Below are 21,615 nucleotides of genomic sequence, written 5' to 3'. Positions count from 1 at the left end.
CTTTCCACCATTTGACAAAAAAATGATCACTGTCAAATTGCTTTCTGGATCTCAATTGGATACTTGACAACAGCACATCAGGCTCGGGACAGTCAAGCAACCATTCAATTTTTCAAGCAGCATTATGGGAGTACCCTCACCAAAGAGCAATCCACAACCAGCAATTCAAAAGCAATTGGGGATAGACAAAAATGCTGGCATTGACAACAATACCTACACCCCATTAAAGATACTTTAAAAAAATAAACTGAGCTACTCTTGAACAACAAGTGCTTAATGGCAACATAACGGAAACACGAGAGACTGGAGATGCAGGGTCACAACCCAAAACATTGACTATCCCTTGGTCTCCACAGATGCTGCTTGACCACTGGGTTCCTCCAGTAGTTTGTTTTTTGCTTAATAGCAACAATGACTGCCCAAGTGAAGGGGGGGGGGGGAAGGTTCTTTCCTCACTTTCACAACACATTTGAAATCTGAATTCAACCAAGGAATTTTTGAGTTTGTACTTACAATTTGTACCATCATCAATGAAGAAATCTACATCACAAAAGTAAATAAGAATCAACCCCAGCTAATAAGTTAGTATTCCACTTATCTCTGAAATAGCGACAGCTCTTTCATCCACGAGACTCAGTAAATTTATAGTAAGACTAGTTCATAGTAAGAGTATAACAAACCACTGACTATCCCAAAATAATGAAATCTGGGTATGAAAAACAGAACATCAGGGTGTGTGAAGCTTTGCAGCTTAGATGCAAAAGCCTTGAAACATCCTTCAGTCATTACTACAAGTGTGGGCTGATTACATGAAGACCTATATTCACTTGCTGCATTAAGTCTGAACCCTGCATGCAGTCAAGCAGCTTATTTGCAGCCAGAGAATCTGCAGTAGCTGGATCCTGATCTAGCTCAACTAAGCATTCCATCAATGACAAAGATCCCTTAACTACTCTGTAGCTGCTACCAGGTGAACGGTTCAGAAGTAACAGAGGTCAAAAAACCATGTAACTATACATTAAGATAAAAGATGAGGGAAACCTTCCAAATTCAACATCTTAATGCCGACTGAAGGCTTACCTGGAGAACAGTATATTGGTAGTTTACGTAGTTCACACCTAGTTTTAACATACAGAGTCTTAATTCTGATACATTACAACTGAAAGATTTTGCATTCACAACGGGTTAAAATGCTAATGCAACTCTTGACTCAGTTTAAGACTTCCAGGTTTCCTAAACTGAAAGAAACCTCCTTGGTCTAATATAGCAGGACATTTTGCCATTAACGTTGCGTCCACAAAAATATCATCCAATGGGGAATTTCGGTGAATTGCAAGTAACAGCTTTCCCAGATAATGCCCTTCACCAGTCATATACATTGCAAGATTCCTTCCAAATTACTTTATTTCTAGCCAAGATACTTGAACTTAAACAAGAAGCCTTCTCTAATAGAGTAACTCTGCGTTCTATGAAAGATGATTGAGCGACCTCAGAGACCACACTGAGTCTGCAATGGCATCTGCATATCCATCAGAAAAACTGAACATTGCTGCAAAGCAAACCTGAGGCTGAAGATCCTAGCAAAATATTTTTATTGGTCGTCCATTACCATTCACCTCATCAAATGATATGTCCCTCAATGAATCTGGGTTTGGGCCACCAACATAACTTACTTATAAACAGATTTATCCCCCTACTTAGATAACTGGCAATAAGGACCATTAAAGCTAACTGTCAGGGTTAACATCTGTAAAGTTGTTTGTTGGGATTAATGGCTTGTTCCCATTCGCAACAATTCTAGTACTTTTGGACAGTGTCAGAAATGTTCAAGAAAAAGCTTATTTTCTTTTGCTTCCATCAAGTTTTCAGACAGTGCAATCCAGATTATAAATTGCTGCATAACAAAATTCTAATCTCTTCTCCAGTTCTTTTACCAACCAATGTTAATTTGGGCTCTGATTGTAATCCACTTGCTAACAAAACGCAGGTTATCCTTGTTTACTTTCAAATCCTTTCATTGTTTTGAACACAGATCATATTTCCTCTTCCTGCTCATGTTTTAAAAGAAAATGTATAAGTGTACGACGTATACCACGGCTTTCAATTCATAGCACTCCCAAACTTTACTTTCAGCATGACCTCTTACACACCAAGGTGGTACTGTCTTTACAAAACTATAGATTTTGGAATATCTTCACAAGAAAGAATAAAATTACCATTTTAGCAACTTTCTGCAGTTCCTTTTTAATAGCTTGCACTGAAATCCCACAGAGGTTTTCATCCTTGGACGTTTTGGATGCCACAGGTACAGTAGAAAACAGCTAGAGGAGAAAATTTAAAAACAATAATTCAACAGACCACACAACTACCTTAGCGCCCATGCTTTATTGTCCCTTGCCTGCATGGTTAACTGCAAGAAGAAAGTGAGGTTACTCGGTTGTACAGATAGTGAAAAATATTGTCCTATTAGAAAATTCTAGTTAATAAAACAATGAAACAAGGAAGTTCAACAACAAAAAAACTTGGTTACATGGCATCTTTAAAAAGGGACTTCCAAGGCACTTCGCAGAAGCATTATCAACCAAAATTTAACAGAGTCATTCATGGAGAATTTAGGAGACATGCTAGGTTTTGAAGAGGGCATTCCAAATGAATTCTATAAGTTGTGGATCCAAACAAACAGAGATATCGCGACCAATGGCTAAACAATTATGATATAGAATGCACGAGGCAGAAACAGAAGAGGACAGTGATCAGAGGGTTGAGGGGCTGAAGGTTTTGAGAAAACAGAGGGAAAAGACCTTGGAAGAATTTAAAAACAAAGATGACAATTTTAAAATATATGCATTGGTTCCTGATGAGGAACCAATTTAGGTAACAAGCACAGGCAGGGTGGGTGTAAGTCAAGAAACAGGTAGAGTTTCAGAAGAATTCAAGTTTACAAAGAATGGGAGATTGGAGGTCATCCAGGAAGGCAGTGACAAAGTCAAACCTAGAGTTAACAAGTATATAGATGAAGATTATAGCAGCACTTGAGTGGAGACATGAACAGGGACAGGCAACATTATAATGGTGGGAATTGGTGATCATGTCAAAGACCAGATATATGGTTAGAAATTTATTACAAGGTTGAATAGAGAAATTGAAATTAAGCAATGCTTCAGCAATAAATTTCAGAGCTGCCAGCTGACTTTTACAAGTGGAGTTGTTGGAATTGTTTCTAGAGAACCACAGAAACAGAAATTTATACCATATAAGGAGACCACTCTATTTAGATTAACTTGATTTCCTGTCACCAGTCTACAGCCTTATAGGTACAAGGCATTGATAAAACTGTCTATTTAGTGATCACAGTTGCTCAAGGAAGCTAGAATGCAGTGTTCCTTGCAAGTCAAAAGTACATAATTTATCTGGCTAAGGCTAAACTACATCAATGTCATGTTGATTTTTGGCTTCTGTGGCATAAGAGAAAACAATTCAGGGGGGGAAGTTAGAGAAAAATAGATTTAAGTATATTTTAAACTTCTACATTTTCCTCTTATTATAGGTATGTACTATGAGCCTGACTTATAAATAAAGGATATTGTGATCAAATTTCCCCTCAGAGCAATTCAGATCTGGCAGGATACATTATGGACTTCCACAACCCAATTAAGAAGGGATGGTCTTGCCCTTTAGAGTTCCCACTCCATGCCAACCTAAACTTCAGTTAGGACTTTAATCTTCACTTGCCAGAACCATCTAGTGTAGATTCCTGGATCTCCTGTTTCAAAAGCTGGAATGCCAACATCTGTTTCATATATTCAGTGAAACTAATGTAAAAGCATTAAACACAGAAGATATGGCTTCCGTATTTTGTAAGCCTAAACTATTAAAGGAAACACTTACCAGACATCTGCGGTGAACTACCAGTTGACCATCCTGAGAAAGTAGCATTTCTCCACTGCATACTTCCTCTTTTGTCTGCTTGCAAAATCCACATTTTGATGGCATCTCACTAAAGAAATTACATAGAGTTATGTAATAAACTACTTATTTAATTTTTTCTATGGAACGTAATTAACCACACTGAATTGACATTTCACTGCCGAACTGACAGTACTGGCTCAACTTGCAGGAAGTTGTATAGATTGTTTTCTCAGCTAAAACCATATCAAATTAAGCTATTAACATCTACTAAGACAGAATTTATAGCACAGAGATGAACCATGCAGACCTGTAAAAGTGTTCTAGGATACGTTCAAAGGATATAAGTGTCACTGGCAAAGCCGCATTTACTGCTCACTCCCAAATGCCTTTGAAAAGTTAGTGGTGAGGTTATTATTCAAGAACATTTCATTTGGCAACACTATCAATCACCATCCACCATTTTATGATAACTTTAAGCAAGCTCGGAATAATAATTTTGCTCTTTTGGTTTGCTTTTGTTTTACTTAGTAATTTTTCTTTTAAGGACTCAGGTATCATTAGCAAGGCCAGCACTTATTGCTCATTCTAACTGCCCTCAAGGAAATGGGAGTAAGTTGCTTTCTTGAATTGCTACAAACCTTATGGCAAAGGTACTCAACAGTTCTTACGGGTAGGGAGTTCCAGCATTCAGACTCCACAATGAAGGACAGACAATGCACTTCCAAGTCAGGATAACGTGCAACTTAGAGGAGACTTTACAGGACTTGTTCTCATGTGACTGCTGTCCTCATTCTTCTTGGTGACAGAGGTGACAGGTTTGGGAATTTCTGTTGCAGTAACCAGGGTGAATGCATTTTGTAGACGGCAAACACTACAACCACTGCACCAGTAGTGGAAGGAACAAATGTTCAGGATGTTTGATGGATGTCAATCAAACGGTTTGCTCTCCTAGATGGTATAAGAGTTGTTGGAGCTGCACTCAAGCAGACTAATGGAGATCCAGCCTCTGGGCTGCTAATGCAGCCAGTGCATTTATGTGGCTAGTACAGCTGAGCTTCTGGTCAAATGATGACCCCCAAAATGTTGAAGGTGGGGGACTTGGCAAATGTAATGTTATTGAATGTCAATGTGGCTTGCACATTGCTTTTTAGCCATTGATCAGTTTTACCAAGACTCTTTGATGCCACTCGGTTAAATGCTGCCTTCAGAAGAGGAAATCTCTATGCTTAACTGGTTTGGCCAATATGCAACTCCAGATCTAACCCGTGTGGTTGACTCTTGAATGACCTCTGAAAGTTTCTACGTTGAACCATAACCATATGTTCAAACAGACAAAGAATAAAACCAGGTGATGCCTAGACCATTCCACTCCAGATCTCATCATAAGCTTGGTCCAAATGTGGACCACAGAACTGAATTCCAGAGACAAATTGAAAGTGACCTCCCTTGATCATCAAGGCAACATTGAACTTAATATGGCATCAACGTGCCCTGGTGAAAATAAAGTCAAAGAGTATCAAGAGGAAAAGAAATTCCAATAGTTGGAGTCACACCATAAATGAAAGAAGTTGATTGTGGTTTGCCTTTTGTGGGCAAAATGTCTCACCAATTTTCCATTTTTTTTTATAGTAGACTTAAACACATAGAAAGAGGCATAATTAATTCTAAAGCAAGTCATCAGCATTATTGGCAGGACAGGTTGCAGTACATAGTCTTTGCTGTATCTTCCATGATCAGATGTTTCTTGATATTACAAAGTGAATGGTATTGCCCAAAGGTATTGATTTTTCGTAATGTTCAGGACCTTAGAATGCGACAGAACAGCAGAGCTTTGTTCTTATATAATGCTTGCAGGATCACTTAACAGTGTGCTGCTGACAGAGCTTTTGTTGATTAGCAGCCTGTGTCCAATGATATAACTTCAAGTTGGTACCCTAGTGCTGCTTCTGGCACACCCTACTACACTCCTCATTGAACCATTCCTCATTGAAACAGGATTATAGTAAAATGAGGAATAGGTTAGTTCCTGGGGTTATAGATTGTGGTGGAACACAATTCTACTCCATTGTTGCCCCACAGTGCCTCATGAATAATTTATCCCATTGTTGAGCAGTGACATTCAGGATTTATCCAGATAACAACAGATGTGCTACTGAGCCACTCTTGAGTGGTCGACATTTAAATTCAACAGAAGTACATTTTGGCCTCAAAATGCAAAAATACTTGTAATGAAAACGCAAGCTGAAAATAATTCAAATTCTCAGCATGTCAAGCAGCATTTATCAAGAGACAACGTTCAGATTAGACATTTCAACAGCATTTTCTGTATCTTGGCCTCTGTGCTTCTCCATGTGGTGGTTGAGAAGCACCAACTCATCAGCTGATTCTTAAGGTCTAAATTCAATGTTAAGGATTGCCAAGGCCACACTCTCTCGTGTACGCCACTATGCCATCACACTCGGCAAGTCCATAATGCTAGTGGGACAGGACAAACCCAAGTATCAAACTTGGGATGTCAATTTGATCAATGATTTCCCTTCCTCACCATCATCCATTGTTTTTAAACTTGTCTAACATTAGGTGATGGTTTTCTGCATTTAAGGAGTGCATACATTAAACTCCACATTTAACCTTGTGCAAACCTGAGTTGCAAAGCATGGGACTTCTCACAAGGTCCCGAAAACTGATGATGGCCACTCCTAGTTTACTAATGAGGTAGCTGGGCATTCTGAGCATTTACTACCTTCAGAAGAATTAGATAATTTAAACACTAGACAAATGACTGAAACAGTTTTCAGACCAGGGGTTAATGCAGCTTTTCAATTAAGACTGCAATTGTAGATTTAGTTGACTGTCATCAATGGCTCTCTCGTTTTTATCTCTTTTTAGTATATTTCTGTTCTATCCCTTTCTTCTGGTGACAGAACAATTAGAACAAGAATATCCCTCCATTTCCCTCCAATATGCTGCCTGACCCGCTGTGTTCCTCCAGCATTTTGTGTGTTGCTCCAGATTTCCAGCATCTGCAGTTTCTTGTGTCTCCACAGAACAAGAATAAATTGGCTTTCTTCACTATGATAACTTTTATACTTTCAGCAGATACCCACTCTCCAAATTAGGGGCTGAAATTTGAAAAGGATTACCATCAGAACTAATGGTTTGAATGCAATAAATCTTTTGTAGTCTGCTATGCTACAAATACTACACACCATGTCCTAGATTATGTCTGTACCTGGATCCAATAAATCAGTTCCATAGAAAATGAAAATATAAAAAGCTGCTCCATTCATGGTTGTTTGCTTAAATTAAGCTGAATCAAGAAAGAGTAGGCCATTTGGGAGGGGTTTAAGCTGTAGGCATTCCTCCATAGCATTAACGGGATATTAGTGTCCGGCTTTGCAAGGGTACTCTGCACCAAATAAAATACAGTATTTTAGTCAGGAAAAATTACCCCTTTCTTGTAAAATTATACTACTAGCATTGTATTTTCCAAATAATCAAAAATTGTGTGCCAACAATACATTACAAGAAAAGTTTCCCCAAAGTTTGGCGTTGAGGGTTATAAACACATTATCTTTCTGTCACAATGAGACTACTGTTTAGTCTTAAAATTCTACATCAAAAACCAAGAACCACAAATAAAATCACGAGTTACAGCTTTGTCTACAAGTGAACATGTGAATCAGGAACTAAAATGTCAGATTTTAACACCAGTTTTAAAAAATATATTTTGGGGTTAATTCTTGCAATGAGCATTCATCACCAGCGTTCCAAAGAGTTAACCCTCAAAGTAAAACATCTTGCGGAGAAAAATATTTAAACTGCAACACCACATGACAATTACAATGCTGGCAGGAGAGAGTACGTCTAATATATTTCATTTGAAATGTACATTTCCTCATTATTTAATGCCGAGATACGAGAGTTTCCCGAAATCTGACATTTCAGTTTTGCAGGGAGCAGCATCTGTTCCGAGTACCGGAAAAATTAAATTCATTGAGATGTGAGATGTCAAATGTCAACAGAAAGCGTCCCCCTCTCCCCAGACGATTAAGAGAACCACGCCTCGGCATTTCATCACCAGCGGGTTGTGCATGAGGAACTCCAGGCAGAGCCTGCATCAACACAATGTCCGTGTCACAGGGGCATGCCTGAAGCGGCGGGCCCACCTGGCGACGGTTTATTTGGGTGGGTGAGGTGGGTATGAACGGCGGTGTGCGCGGTTACCGTACCGTCTGCCGGCGCACTGCATCGCTCCGTGACCAGGGCCGACCCATCCGCGCTTGCTCTGTCCGTCACTGCACAGCCGTCCGGCCGGCCCGCGCCTCCCGAACAAGTTGTTCCGGTGCGGAGCGCTCGCGCCTCTGTTTCCAGCGGGTGGATGCATCAATCCCCGCTGTTAGTTCCCTGTCAGGCAAAATAACCAAAGATACAAAAAAAAGTCGACCAAATATCATGCCAACGCCACAGGAAAATGTCCCCCCTCTTTCCTCCCCCTTCTTTCCTCTCCCCCGCTACCCCCACTTCCCCCCCCAACTTCCCTCTCCCCCCAAATCAAGTAAGACTGCATCTAAAATTGATCGTGTATTTATTGTCTTTTCTGATGAGCCAAACTCATACCAAAAGCCCGTACAAACGATAGACAGCTCGGTTGTGGTGTCGGTTTTAGAACAGGAGGTGTTTGAGCAGCCCCTTGCACCCCTCCTCTCAGCGTTCCTGCTGTCCCGGGCACCCCTCTCCCCCGTCACCTGCGCCGGCGGAATCTGCGGTCTGGGAGGCTCTGTCATTCTCCGGTGTCGCACTGAAATCCTTCTCAATATGCGGGAATAATTCTAACCCTCATCCAAATAAATATTAAACCACGTGTAATCCAAACGATTTAAAATAACACCCTTTCTCTCTTTCTCCCATGAATTCTAGTTTTACTTATATGACCCAAAACAAATTTAAATACTTTACATTCTGATTCTTTCTCACGTCGCTTTGCTACCCGGTCTAACTTTTCCAAACTTGCATCACCCATTTTGAAATTTATACGAGTATGCTGAACCGGAGGGACGCTGACGATAGATTCATCACCACCCCAGCAGAGCTTGGAGCATGAGATAAATTGTGGTCGCGCAGGCGTTAATAATTCACACCCTCCTGACACCATTCAAATATTTATTCCATGAAAACATACCAAGAATAGACATCGCCGGCAAGTAACATAGCCAATTGAGGCCAATTGCAGAACATAGACCAGTACGTACCAGAATTTATGTTTATGAAGTTGCATGTGTATGTAGAAAAAGCCCTTGACCATAAGTAAATTGAATTCAGATGTACGTGGATAACATTCTGAAGTACGGGTTGCATTCTATTTTATATTGAGGTACATCATAGAAATTAAATGTGTTTCTTTCTTATTTCTGTACATATGACAGCAAAGTGGAAAGGTTTCTTTCTGGCCCATACTGTTTATTTGCGCGACGTTGAATACATTAGAACAGATCACGAAGGAGTAAGATAAACCGAACATTTATCATTTTCATTGAAAGTCCGTGTTGAGTAGTTGATTGAAAATAAATGCATATTTCTGTGCATGAGTTTTTGGAAAGGTTTAGTTGCACATTTATCCACCAGGGGTTGCTGTGCTGTGCTACCACTTGAATGATGTTGCAGCGATGACCAAGCAGCGGATCAAACCGGAGATGTCACCTGTCACATTGTCAGAGAGACAAGTACAAAGCAACACCACCCATCCAGGCACTGACACCTTTTAGAGTGTCATTATCCAAGTAAGAGACCACAGATGTGGGCGCCTCATCTATGCCAATGACAAGTTCCAATGACTGGAGGACTGACCACTGCCATGTCTGCTCTGTTAATTCCATCAACCTGGCCCCAAATAAGAGCAACAACAGAAGTACTGCTGCAAGAGAATCAATGCTGAAGGTCTCAACTGCCCCACAAAGATATCGCCTCGCGAATATTTAAAAAGGACCTGGATGAAAACTTCAATCGCCAAGGCATTGTGGGCTGCGGACTAAGTGCTGGTAAATGGGACGAGTACCCATAGGCACTTGATGGTCAGCATGGACATAGCGGGCTGAAGCACCTGTTTCTGTGTTGTGCGACTCTAGCACCACCCAACAAATCCCAACCAGCAGGAGCTGTAAGATTTTACTGAGCTATACAGTTGGTGTTTGCAAAAGGAGACCAGGAGAATTGGTCACTGAGTCTACAGCCAGGCTAAAGATACTGGCGAAGGGGCGCAACTTTGAGATTTCTTTGGATTGGATGGTGTGTGGACTGATTGATGGGAAAATCTAAATAGAGCTATTTGACAGAGGACCATGGGGACAGGGAGGATGAGCCTCCACCATGGAAATGAGGCTCAAACAGGTGAGCCAGTTTCATGTGAGGTATGAATCTGGAGGAAGGCCATTAGCCACGTGAAGGAGAAATAAGGGAAGCATCTTCTTCTTTGCCCAGAAGGTAATTTCAGGTAGTCACAGAAAGCACCTCAGGAAGGAGTTCTCAGATCACAAGGCAGGAAAGACTGTGTTAACTGTGGTGCAGAGGCAGGTATGGTTGAGGAGCAGACTGGGATGCTGTTAATACACAAAGCAGTCCTGAATACTAATGGTATCTTCCCAGCAGCGATTATAAGATTATTGTTATCATAAATGGTCATCAGCTGAAGATGATGGTTGACACTGTGCAGAGTTGCTTGTTGATGGGTCACAAAACATACGAACAGTTGTCTGGTGTGACTCCAATGGAAAGTTGCAGCACTGTCTGATACTCTGGTGAGGTCTTGCACATTCGGGGCTAAGTGGCACACATTATGGATACAAGCAGCTCCAAGTGATTGGGGATAATTACACTGGATGGGCAGTACTGATGGGGAAGGACTGGCTCGATGTTCTATGTATGGCTGGTTGAAGATGTGTGGTACTGGCATGGTACCATTGGGTCTTCAGAAACTTTTGGAGCAGTTCTGACTCATATAGTTGCATTATTTTAGTGCCTACATTCTCATTAACCAACTTATTGCCTGCCAAGACAGATTCTGTATATCCTTAAGTCACAGGTGGAGGAGGAGCTGCTGAAGCTAGAAAACAGCAGGGTGTTAGTGAAGGATGATTCCAAACCAGACAAGGTGTATGATTATGTGGGGGTTAGGTCACCGTAAACAGAAGCGTGGATGAAGAGTATCTGCTCCCATCTCAAGATTTGTTCACAGAGCTGGCAAATTCTCAATACTTTGGTGAGTTGTATCAGTTCCATGCCTATGCACTGCTAAACATGGATTTGGAGAAACAAATACTGAGCCATTATTACACACAAGGGTTTCTATGTTTAAATCAAGTTGCCATGTGTTAAGTTGGCCCTGGTCTGTATTGGACATAAAGATCCCAAAGGATCCTCAATGACTACCTAGTCAAGATGACGTTTGCATTGCCACAAACATTGAAATAGGAACACTTGAAGATGCTGGAGAAAGTCCTTGGTAGACTGCAACACTACAGTGCCTGGCTGAAATGGAGCAAATGTCCATTTGTGAAGAATGAAGTTATTTACTTAGGCTTCAGGATCGACAAGAATGGACAAAAGTTTGCAGATGATAATAAAGATAGGTGGAGGGACAGGTAGTGTTGATGAAGCAGGGAGTCTGCAAAAGGACTTGGACAGATTGCGAGAATGGGCAAAGTGACAGATGGAATACAGTGCAAGGATGTGTATGGTCGTGCACATTGGTAGAAGGAATAAAGGCATAGACTATTTTCTAAATGGGTAGAGAATTCAGAAATCCAAAGTGCAAAGGGACTTAGGAGTTCGATTGCAGGATTAAAGGTTAACTTGCAGGTTGAGTCAGTAGTAAGGAAGGCAAATGCAATGTTAGCATTCATCTTGAGAGTACTAAAATATAAAAGCAAGGATGTAATGCTGAGGCTTTATAAGGTGTTGGTCAGACCACATTTGGAGTACCGTGAGCAGTTTTGGGCCCCATATCTAAGGAAGGATGTGCTGGCATTGGAGAGGGTCCAGAGGAGGTTTACGAGAATGGTCCCAAGGATGAAAGGGTTAACGTATAAGGAGTGTTTGATGGCTCTGGGCCTGTACTCGCTGGATTTTTGAAGAATGAAGGGGTATCTCATTGAAATCTGCCGAATATTGAAAGGCCTGGATAGAATGGACGTGGAGATATGTTTCCAATAGTGGGAGAATCTAGGACCAGAGGGCACAGCCTCAAAATAAAAGGATGTACCTTTAAAACAAAGATGAGGAGGAATTTCTTCAGCCAGAGGGTGGTGAATCTGTGGAATTCATTGTCACAGATGGCTGTGGAGGCCAAGTCATTGGGTATATTTAAATCAGAGGTTGATAGGTTCTTGATTAGTAAGGGTGGCAAAGGTTATAGGGAGAAGGCAGGAGAATGGGGGGGAAAAATAAATCAGCCATTATCGTATGGCAGAGTAGACTGATGGGCCGAATGGCCTAATTCTGCTCCCATGTCTTATAATCTTCAGTCAAGTTCTATCTAATGAATTATTTGAATATATGAGATGCCAGTCAGTTTGTGCAACAAAGTCCCACTGACCAAAAGCAGTGAAAAAAAACCCTAATCTACCAGTACCGTCACTTTAATTACCCATCCCACTTCCACTCTGACCTCTTTGCCTTTAGCCTCACTATAAGAATCCAACTAACCTCAAAGTAAACTTGAGCAACATTTCATCTTCCATCTAAGCACTCCAGAGTCCTCAGGGCTCAATATTGAATTCAACAATTTTTAGGCAACCAGCCTTACCAGTTCATGTCTGAACTGGGGAGTTATGGTGCAACAGAATGAAATCCTGGGGGTGCTTGAAAAATTGAGCAGCATCTATAGGAGGCAGCAGGGTTACATTTCAGGTGGGTGATGTCTCATGTTGGGGGATTGTCGACCTGCAGTATCAGCTTTGTTTCTGTCTCCCTGGATGCTGCCTCGCCTGCTGAATATTTTCAGTATATTCCAATTTTGTTTCAGATTTCCAGCATTTTGCTTTTCAATCCATAGCTAGTTCTGATGTATCTCAGTTTTTCTCTCTCCACAAATGCCACCTGACCCATCTAGGTTTTCCAAACATTCTTGTCTTTTTCAGAATTCCAGTAACTACACAGCTCTGTATCTCACAGATATTACATTCCTTTTTTTTTGGTTTCTCTCTCATCTGAAAGATTGCCAGTACATAGCAATGTGGTGCGGTGGGGTGGGGGGTAGAAAGGCTGGCAGATGATAGGTGGAACCAAATGGGGAGGGGACAACAGGCAGATGGAACCAGGTGGGGGTGGGGGGAGGGGACATGTGAGAGTGCATGAGAGCAGAACACTGGGAGTGAGAGTTACCAGAAATTGGAAAATTCAAAGTTCATACCATTGGGCTGCCCAGTGGTATGGGCAACTACACAAGCAGAATATCAGATGTTGTTCTCTCCATTCCTCCCTCTTCTTTCCAATATGAAGTGTGCCTGTTTTCTAAGTTTTTCTAGCTCTGACAAAGGTTCATTGACCTGTAACATTAACTGTGATTCTCTTCACAGATGTTGCCTGACCTGCTGAGTATCTACAACACTTCTGTTTTTATTTCAGGTTTACAGGATTTGCAGTACTTTGATTTTCAGAAACTAAATTTTTAAACTTGTCTTTACAATTTCTCCACTGCTTGCCAAAGGCCTTAAATGTACCAGATATAACCAGGTAGGGGGAGCATACAACAGAGTGACCCTCCACCTGCCCACCTCACTATGTGTATACTTCTCACTCCTACATGGGCTGCTTTCATCCTCAACATAGAGATTGCCACTCTGACTGACCCAAGAGCCCACAGAGGTGTAACTTGGCTGCCCTCTCCTCTCCACAGGAGGTCAAAGAATGGAAGAATCAGGCTGAAATACAGAAAAGGGGTTGCAACCTCTCACATTCAAGGTTGTGTGCTTTGATTTCAGATTTACTTTCATTGCCAGAAAGCTTCAGGCAGCCACTGCAACAAATAGTCTCCTAAACTGCCTCGACCTCAGGCCAGTTCTCACAGAAAAATATCTGATAACTGCTCATATTTCTTTTAAGGGTTGTGTCATTGTCAAGAGCTGACAGGAGTAATGTTTTAAAGGCAATAACCTGCATGAAATGAGCAAATAACACTCTTAAACTAATGCTTTGTTCTTGCAATTTCTCTTTGTACTTTCACTGGAAGAGTTTAATTACAGTTGCATTGCTCTGCATATTTTTTCAAGTCATTTGAATGCATTGCCTTCAATTTGCATTGAAGATATAGTTGTAATAATGGTACTAAATAGCATAAGAAAAGCTGAAGGGCAAGAAAAAGTCACTCAACTATTAAAGAGCACTTTGCCGCATTCCAATTTACCATACTAAGCATTTAACATAATAATCTAGTACCTATTCATAGATGTGTATTAACAAACAGGTTCTTCCTACAGTGGAAGTGTAAGACCCAATAACACAACATAAAGGAAAGAAGGTAGTACTCTTGGGGGAGCCTGGGCAACATTTCTTCCCTAACCTACACCATTAATAACAGATAGTAGTTACTCATCTACAAGAACATGAGAATTAGGAACAGGGGTGGGCCATTTGGCCCTTTAAGCCTGCTCTGCCATTCGTCAAGATCATGACTGATCTATCTCAGTACCATTTTCCAGCATTATCCCTTTATCCCTTGATTCCCTTAAATCTATCAATCTCCCCTTTGAAAGAATGTAATATCCAAGCTTCATCAGCTGTGCAGGTAAAGAATTCCAAAGGTTTGCCCCTCCTCTCAGTGAAGAAATTTCTCCTCATCTCAGTTCTAAATGGCCCACCCCTTATTCTCAAATTGTGCCCCTTGTTCCTAGAATCCTCAGTCGGGGGAACATCCTCCTTGCATCTAGTCTGTCAAGCCCTGTAAGAATTTTATAAGTTTCAATGTTATCTTCTCTTATCCTATTAAACTCTGGTCTACTCGATCTATCCTCATGCGGCAAACCTGCCCTCCCTGGAACCAGCCTACTAAATCTTTATTGCATTCCCTCCAAGGAAAGTACATCCTTCCTTAGCTAACAAGACAAAAATTATATGACAATAAGTCCAGGTGTGGGCTTACATAAGCTTATAAAATTGCAATGAGATTTCCTTACTTCTTCATCAAACCTGCTCATAATAAATGTTAACATACCATTTGTCCTCTGACTGTTGCTGCAACAACAAATTGGCCTTCAGCTACTTGCACTTAAGCTTATTTAGATCCCTTTGAACATCAATACTACCATTCTCTCACCATTTAACAAACTGCTTTTCTGTTATGGACACCAAAATGGATGACCTCACATTTTTTCCACCATCTGCACATTCATACCCACTCACTCAACTTGTTCATATCCCCTCAAAACCTCTTTACATCCTACCACCTAGCTTAGTATCATAATGAAGACGAAAATGACATTTTATCCCTTCAGCTAAATCATTGATATAGTCATGAACAGCTGGGGCCAAAGCACCAGTTGCTGCAGTACCCCACTTGTCACAGCCTGCCAAACCGTAAAGGATCTGCTTATCCCCACTGTTTTCTGTCCAAAATCAATCCTTGAAACGGTCTGTATACTACTGCCAACTCTGTGTGCTCTAACCTCCCGTGTGGGACCTTATCAAAAGCCTTCCAGAAATCCAAACACATTTCATCCACAAGCAATCCTGATCCAGGGACCTGACTTGAAACCTTTGCTTCCACAGATGCTGCCTGACCCACTGAGTCCTTCCAGTTGTTCATTCCATCCACTGGTTCCTCCTTATCTATTCTATTTGTCACACCCTTAAAGAACTACAACACATTAGAGAAACATGATTTTCCCCTTAAATTCATGTTGATTCTGCTCACTCCCATTATTCTTGCCAGGGTATTCTGTTGCTATAATCTGATTTATGGAATCTAGCATTTTCCCTACCATTGATATTAGGCTAACAGGTCAGTAGTTTCCTGTTTTCTATCTCCCTCCTTTCTTAAATTGGGGGGGGGGGGCCATTTGCTACCCTCCAATCCACAGAAACAATTCAGAACATTCAGAATGCTAAAAGATGATAACCAGAGCATCCGCTATCTCTAAAGCCACCACCTTCAAAACTCTGGGCCCTTAGGATTTATCACCTTTCAAGCTCGCCAATTTCTTCAGTACAATTTTTTTGACTAATATTTAGTTGCTTCAGTTCCTCATTCTCCCTGGAACCTTGATTCTCTAATATATCCAGCAGACTTCGTATGTCTTCTTCCTTAGACAGATGCAAAGTAATTGTTTGATTCTCTGCCATTTCCTTATTAAGTCAGAATCAGGTTTATTATCACTGACTCATATGTCATGAAATTTGTTGTTTTGTGGCAGCAGTATAGTGCAAAGACATAAAATTACTATTAATTACAAAATAACTAAATAGTCCAAAATAGAAGGAATAACAAAGTAGTGTTCATCAGTTCATGGACCATTGAGAAATCTGATGGCGAAGGGGAAGAAGTTGTTCCTAAATCGCTGAGTGTGGGTCTTCAGGCTCCAATTGGCAATACATTGGCCAACTGGCCTCCCCATTGGCAGTAACAAGAAGAGGGCATGTCCTGGATGGGATGGGTCCTTAGTGATAGATGCCGTCTCGAGGCATCACCTCTTAAAGATGTCCTCGATGGTGGGGAGGTTTGTGCCCATGATGGAGCTGCTGGGTCTACAACCCTCTGCAGTCTCCTGCGATCCTGTGCATCGGAGCCTCCATACCAGGCTGTGATGCAACCAGTCAGAATGCTCTTCACTATACATCTATAGAAATCTGTAAGAGTCTTTGGTGACATACCAAATCTCCTCAAACTCCTAACAAATTTTTGCCACTGGAGTACTTTCTTCGTGATTGCATCCACGTGTTGAGCCCAGGTTAGATCCTCCAAATTGTTGACATCCAGGAATTTGAAGCTGCTCACCCTTTCCACCACTGAACCCTCAATGAGGACTGGCCTATGTTCTCCCGGCTTCCCCTTCCTGAAGTCCACAATCAGTTCCTTGGTCTTGCTGATGTTGAGTGTGAGGTTGTTGTTGCGACACCACTCAACCAGCTGATCTATCTCACTCCTGTACACCTCCTTGTCACCATCTGAGATTCTACAACAACAGTGGTGTCACTGGCGAATTATAGATGCCATTTGAGCTGTGCTTAGCCACACAGTTAGAACATAGAAAAACTGCAGCACAATTCAGGCCCCTTGGCCCACAAAGCTGTGCCGAACATGTCCCTACCCTAGAAATTACTAGGCTTGCCCACAGCCCTCTATTTTACTCAGCTCCATGTACCTATCTAACAACCTCTTGAAAGACCCTATCCTATCCGCTTCCACCACTGTTTCCGGCACCCCATTCCATGCACTCACCACTCTCTGAGCAAAAAACTTACCCGACATCTCCTCTATATCTACTCCCCAGCACCTTAAACCTATGTCCTCTTGTGGCCACCAATTCAGCCCTGGGGAAAAGCCTCTATCTACCCATCAATACCTCTCATCATCTTATACACCTCTATCAGGTCCCCCCTCATCCTCCGTCTCTCCAAGGAGAAAAGGCCGAGTTCCCTCAACCTGCTTTCATAAGGCATGCTCCGCATTTCAGGCAGCATCCTTGTAAATCTCCCCTGCACCCTCTCTATGGCTTCCACATCTTTCCTGTAGTGAGGCAACCAGAACTGAGCACAATACTCCAAGTGGGGTCTGACCAGGGACCTATATAGCTGCAACGATACCTCACGGCTCCTAAATTCAATTCCCCGATTGATGAAGGACAATACACCATATGCCTTCTTAACCACAGAGTCAATCTGCGCAGCCGCTTTGAGCGTCCAGTGGACTCGGACCCCAAGATCCCTCTGATCTTCCACATTGCCAAGAGTCCTACCATTAATACTATATTCCGCCAACATATTTAACCTACCAAATGAACCACTTCACACTTAACTGGGTTGAACTGCATCTGCCACTTCTCAGCCCAACTCTGCATCCTATCTATGTCCCTCTGTAACCTCTGACAGCCCTCCAAACTATCCACAACACCCCCAACCTTCGTGTCATCCGCAAACTTACTAACCCACCCCTCCACTTCCTCATCCAGGTCGTTTATAAAAGTCACAAAGAGTAAGGGTCCCAGTACAGATCCGACGTACACCACTGGTCACTGACCTCCACTCAGAATACGACCCTTCAACGACCAGTTGTCCTATCTCTGTCTTTGAGGACCCGACATTTGCCCTTGCTGCTCTTTTGCTTTTACATACTAATAAAAGTTCTCATGGTATTTTGTTTTTATTTGTTGCCAATCTACTTTCATATTCTTTCCTTAAAAAATTTTTGGTCCTTCTCTTCAAAGTTCAAAATTGCTCCCAATCCTCAGCCCTACTGCTATTTTTGACAACTATAAGCCTCTTCCTTTAATGTAATACTGTGGTTAATTTCTCTAGTCAGCACATATGAATCATCCTTCCTTTTGTCTTTTTGTGCCTTAAAGGAATATATTTTTTGCAACATGTATTTTTTTTAAACGCTAACCATTGCCTGTCCATCATAATCCTTTCATTGTGTTCTCCCAATCAACCACAGCTAAGTCTCATCTCATACCTTCATGGTTCCCCTTGTTTAGATTTAAGAAACCAATTTTGGATTGAACTACATCATAATATGGTTACTCCCCCAAAGGTCTCTTGACAACTAGGTTATTAATCAACCCTTTCTCATTTCACAAAAAAAATCCAAAATTGCCTTTTCTCTATTGTTTTCTCAACATATTGATCTATGAAAATATCTCAAGTGCATTACTTGAATTCATTTTCTACCTTATTACGGCAAATTTTATTCATCCAGTCTAAATGCAAGTTAAAGTCAACATTATCCATGTTGTATGATCCTCTAATTTTCTGACTTATGTCACACCCAATATTACAACTGCTATTTGGTGGCCTATAAATCACTCCTACTAATTTTTTTTTGCCCTTTGTTATTTCTTAATTCAACCCAAATTGATTCTAAATTGACTTCACGATTTGTCATAGCAAGATCATTTCGCAGCACTGCACTTATCTCCTCCCTTACTAACAGTGCTACAACACCCCCTTTTCCTTTTTGCTTGTTCTTCCTAATTGGCGAATATCCTGGAATATTTAGGGACTCAAGAGACTGCAGGTGCTGGAATCTGGGGCAACAAACAATCTTCTGGAGGAACTCAGTGGGTCAAGCGGCATCTATGGGAGGAAAGGAATTGTTGATGTTTTGGGTCGAAATCCTGTATCAGGACTGAGAGTGGAGAGGCAAGGTGGCCGATATAGAGAAGAGAAGGGGAATGGTGAGAAAGGATTCGGAGACAATTGGTGGACTGAGGAGGGGTGCGATGAAGATGGGTGAAGGGGGGCTGGCAGGTGTATGGGAAAGGGGACAAAAACAAGAGGACTGGAGGAGGATCAGAAGGAGAGGATTTAATTCTCAAAATTATTAGTTCTCAGCTTTGGTCATCCTGCAGTATATTTCTATAATGGTAATATTATATCAGTTTACTTCTATTTGTCCCATCAATTCATTTACCATTTTGAAAATTCTGCAAGCATTCAGATACAGTGCCTCTAATTTTGTCACATTAACATTTTTTTGTACTCTTTTGCTACTCAGCTTTGGTTTTGCTATTTAGTTCACTCATTATTTCTCTAACTTCCCTTAACTGCTTCATCTCTCTGCTTCCTGAATTCCTTTTAAGGTTCCTATCCTCTTGCCGAGCTAGCTTAAACACATCCCCTCCACAAGGATATTGGTCCTGGTCCTGCTGAAGTTCAACCCATCCATTTGTACAGGTCCCACCTTGCCCCAGTAACTGTTCCAATACCTCAGAAATCTAAAGTTCTCCCTCCTGCACCACCTCTCCAGCCACATATTCATCTGCTCTATTCTCCTATATTAGATTATGGCACTGGGAATAATCCTGAGATTGTAATCTTTGATGTCCTGATTTTTAACCTCTTTCCTAGCTCCTTAAATCTGCCTGCAGGACCTCAACAATTTCTCTACCAGTGTCATTGGTGCTGAAATGTACCAGGATTTCAGGCTATTCACCCTTGTCTTTCAGGATGCCCAATCGCTGTTCAGTGACATCCTTGATTCCATTATTCTCTGTTGTAGATGGTTGTCTACAGCCAGTGAAATGACCATCTTTTGCCTGAGTGATTGAATCCTGTACCAGTATTGCCCTTTCATTCTTCTTCTGCCTCTCCTGTGCAGTTGAGGCACTCATGGTACTATTCTCCTGGGTCTGACGGCAGTCTGCTGAGGAACCATCACCCCAGCAGAATCCAAGATGGAAAATCTGTTAGCAATTGAGATTGAATTAAAGCACCTACCTGCCTGTTCCTCCAAGTCTGCCTGGAGATCATCCATGCCCTCTTGGTTTGCTTTTGCTTAAGCAGCAGTGTGACCACCTTTTAAACATGCTATCTCAGCTTCATGTATGTGCCACTGTGACTCCAGCCGCATCTCTAGCTCTGGAAAGTGGAGTTCATGCTGCTCCATCTGAAGATATCTCCCGCACGAGGTTGTCTGCAAATCTGGAGGTATCTAGGACCTCCCACATGGTGTAGGAGGTGCCTTCTACTCAGCTGAGCTGCCCTGTCATGCTTCACCCTCACTGATAACCTATAAACTACGAAAATCTCAGAAGAGACCCACCATACACCTGCCTGACTTGCACCAATGTCACACTGTTAAATCATAGCCAATATTAAAACACTCCCTCAAACCCAACCCACTGAAGCCCTCTCGCCTACTGAAGCTTGCATTCCAAAGACTGCTGTGTTTAAACCACGTTGTGGTTTCTGAGCCTCCCTTTTTATCTGGACAGCACCAATGTATTCAGCTGACTTCACCTGATCTCATTTGAAAGGATTCCTTTGGTAACAGACTTGTTAACCTTCTTACTTGAAATTGTAAACTCCAGCTGAAAGCTTCAAATCTATCACTGTAAAAGTCACTAGATTTGACTACTAAACTTAAGACAAACTTAAAAATAAAATGACATCAACTTACCCCTCAATCACCAAAGCCTGCTGCATTCAAGGGACAAATGCATACAGATCACATTGTGTTTTTAGTCTCACTTTTTAAACATTCAAACAGCAATTGTCCAGTCTGTTGACTTCACTTGATCTCCATTGATAAGAGGAACTCTTGACCTCACAATCTACCTTGTTATGGCCTTGCATCTTATTGTCTGCCTGCACTGCACTTTCTCTGTAACTGTAACACTTTATTCTGCATTCAGTTATTGTTTTCCCTTGTACTACCTCAATGCACTGTCGTAATGAAATGATCTGTGTGGACGGCATGCAAAACAAGTTTTTCCACTGTACCTCGGTACATGTGACAATAATAAACCAACTTACCTTGCTGGTATATTTACCTGCGTAACATTGGAACCAGAGTGGACATTCAGCATCTTGAACTTATTCAGTCAATCAGTTAACTCATGCTTGATCTGTGCCTCAAATCACAGCCTTTGATCCACATATCTTGGTAATCAAAATGTCAATCATACTCTTGAAAAAGAGCAATCAACCATGTTCTCACTTTATAGCTCTTTGTTTGTAGCCTTGTAGTTTGCATCATTTCAAATACCTTTTCAACAT

The 21,615-nt window shown here is 41.5% G+C and overlaps 2 protein-coding genes across 3 annotated transcripts in view; one reads left to right on the top strand and one right to left on the bottom strand.

The window, feature by feature from the left end:
- Window positions 1-21,615, bottom strand: part of phf11 (PHD finger protein 11) — a 55,065-nt gene that overhangs the window by 18,124 nt on the left and 15,326 nt on the right. The window contains exons 1-4 of one of the 2 annotated variants that reach the window (XM_052014581.1): window positions 20,335-20,418; window positions 8,142-8,316; window positions 3,889-3,997; window positions 2,217-2,321 (exon numbers count right to left, since the gene is read on the bottom strand). In XM_052014581.1, coding sequence (XP_051870541.1) covers window positions 2,217-2,321; window positions 3,889-3,997; window positions 8,142-8,296 — 369 coding nt within the window. In that variant the 5' untranslated portion in view covers window positions 8,297-8,316; window positions 20,335-20,418. Of the gene's footprint in view, window positions 1-2,216; window positions 2,322-3,888; window positions 3,998-8,141; window positions 8,317-20,334; window positions 20,419-21,615 lie in introns of those variants that run through there. The other variant, XM_052014580.1, reaches the window with a different exon arrangement.
- The window catches only part of cab39l (calcium binding protein 39-like), a 94,680-nt gene continuing 81,091 nt past the window's right edge, over window positions 8,027-21,615 (top strand). The window contains exon 1 of the mRNA XM_052014574.1: window positions 8,027-8,106. The gene's annotated coding sequence lies outside the window, so the exon portion shown is untranslated. The remainder of the gene's footprint in view (window positions 8,107-21,615) is intronic.

This window comes from Pristis pectinata, chromosome 4, assembly GCF_009764475.1.
Source record: "Pristis pectinata isolate sPriPec2 chromosome 4, sPriPec2.1.pri, whole genome shotgun sequence".
NCBI classification, from domain to species: Eukaryota; Metazoa; Chordata; class Chondrichthyes; order Rhinopristiformes; family Pristidae; genus Pristis; species Pristis pectinata.
Note: the sequence above shows the minus strand (reverse complement) of the source record. Positions and strands in the feature narration are given on the sequence as shown.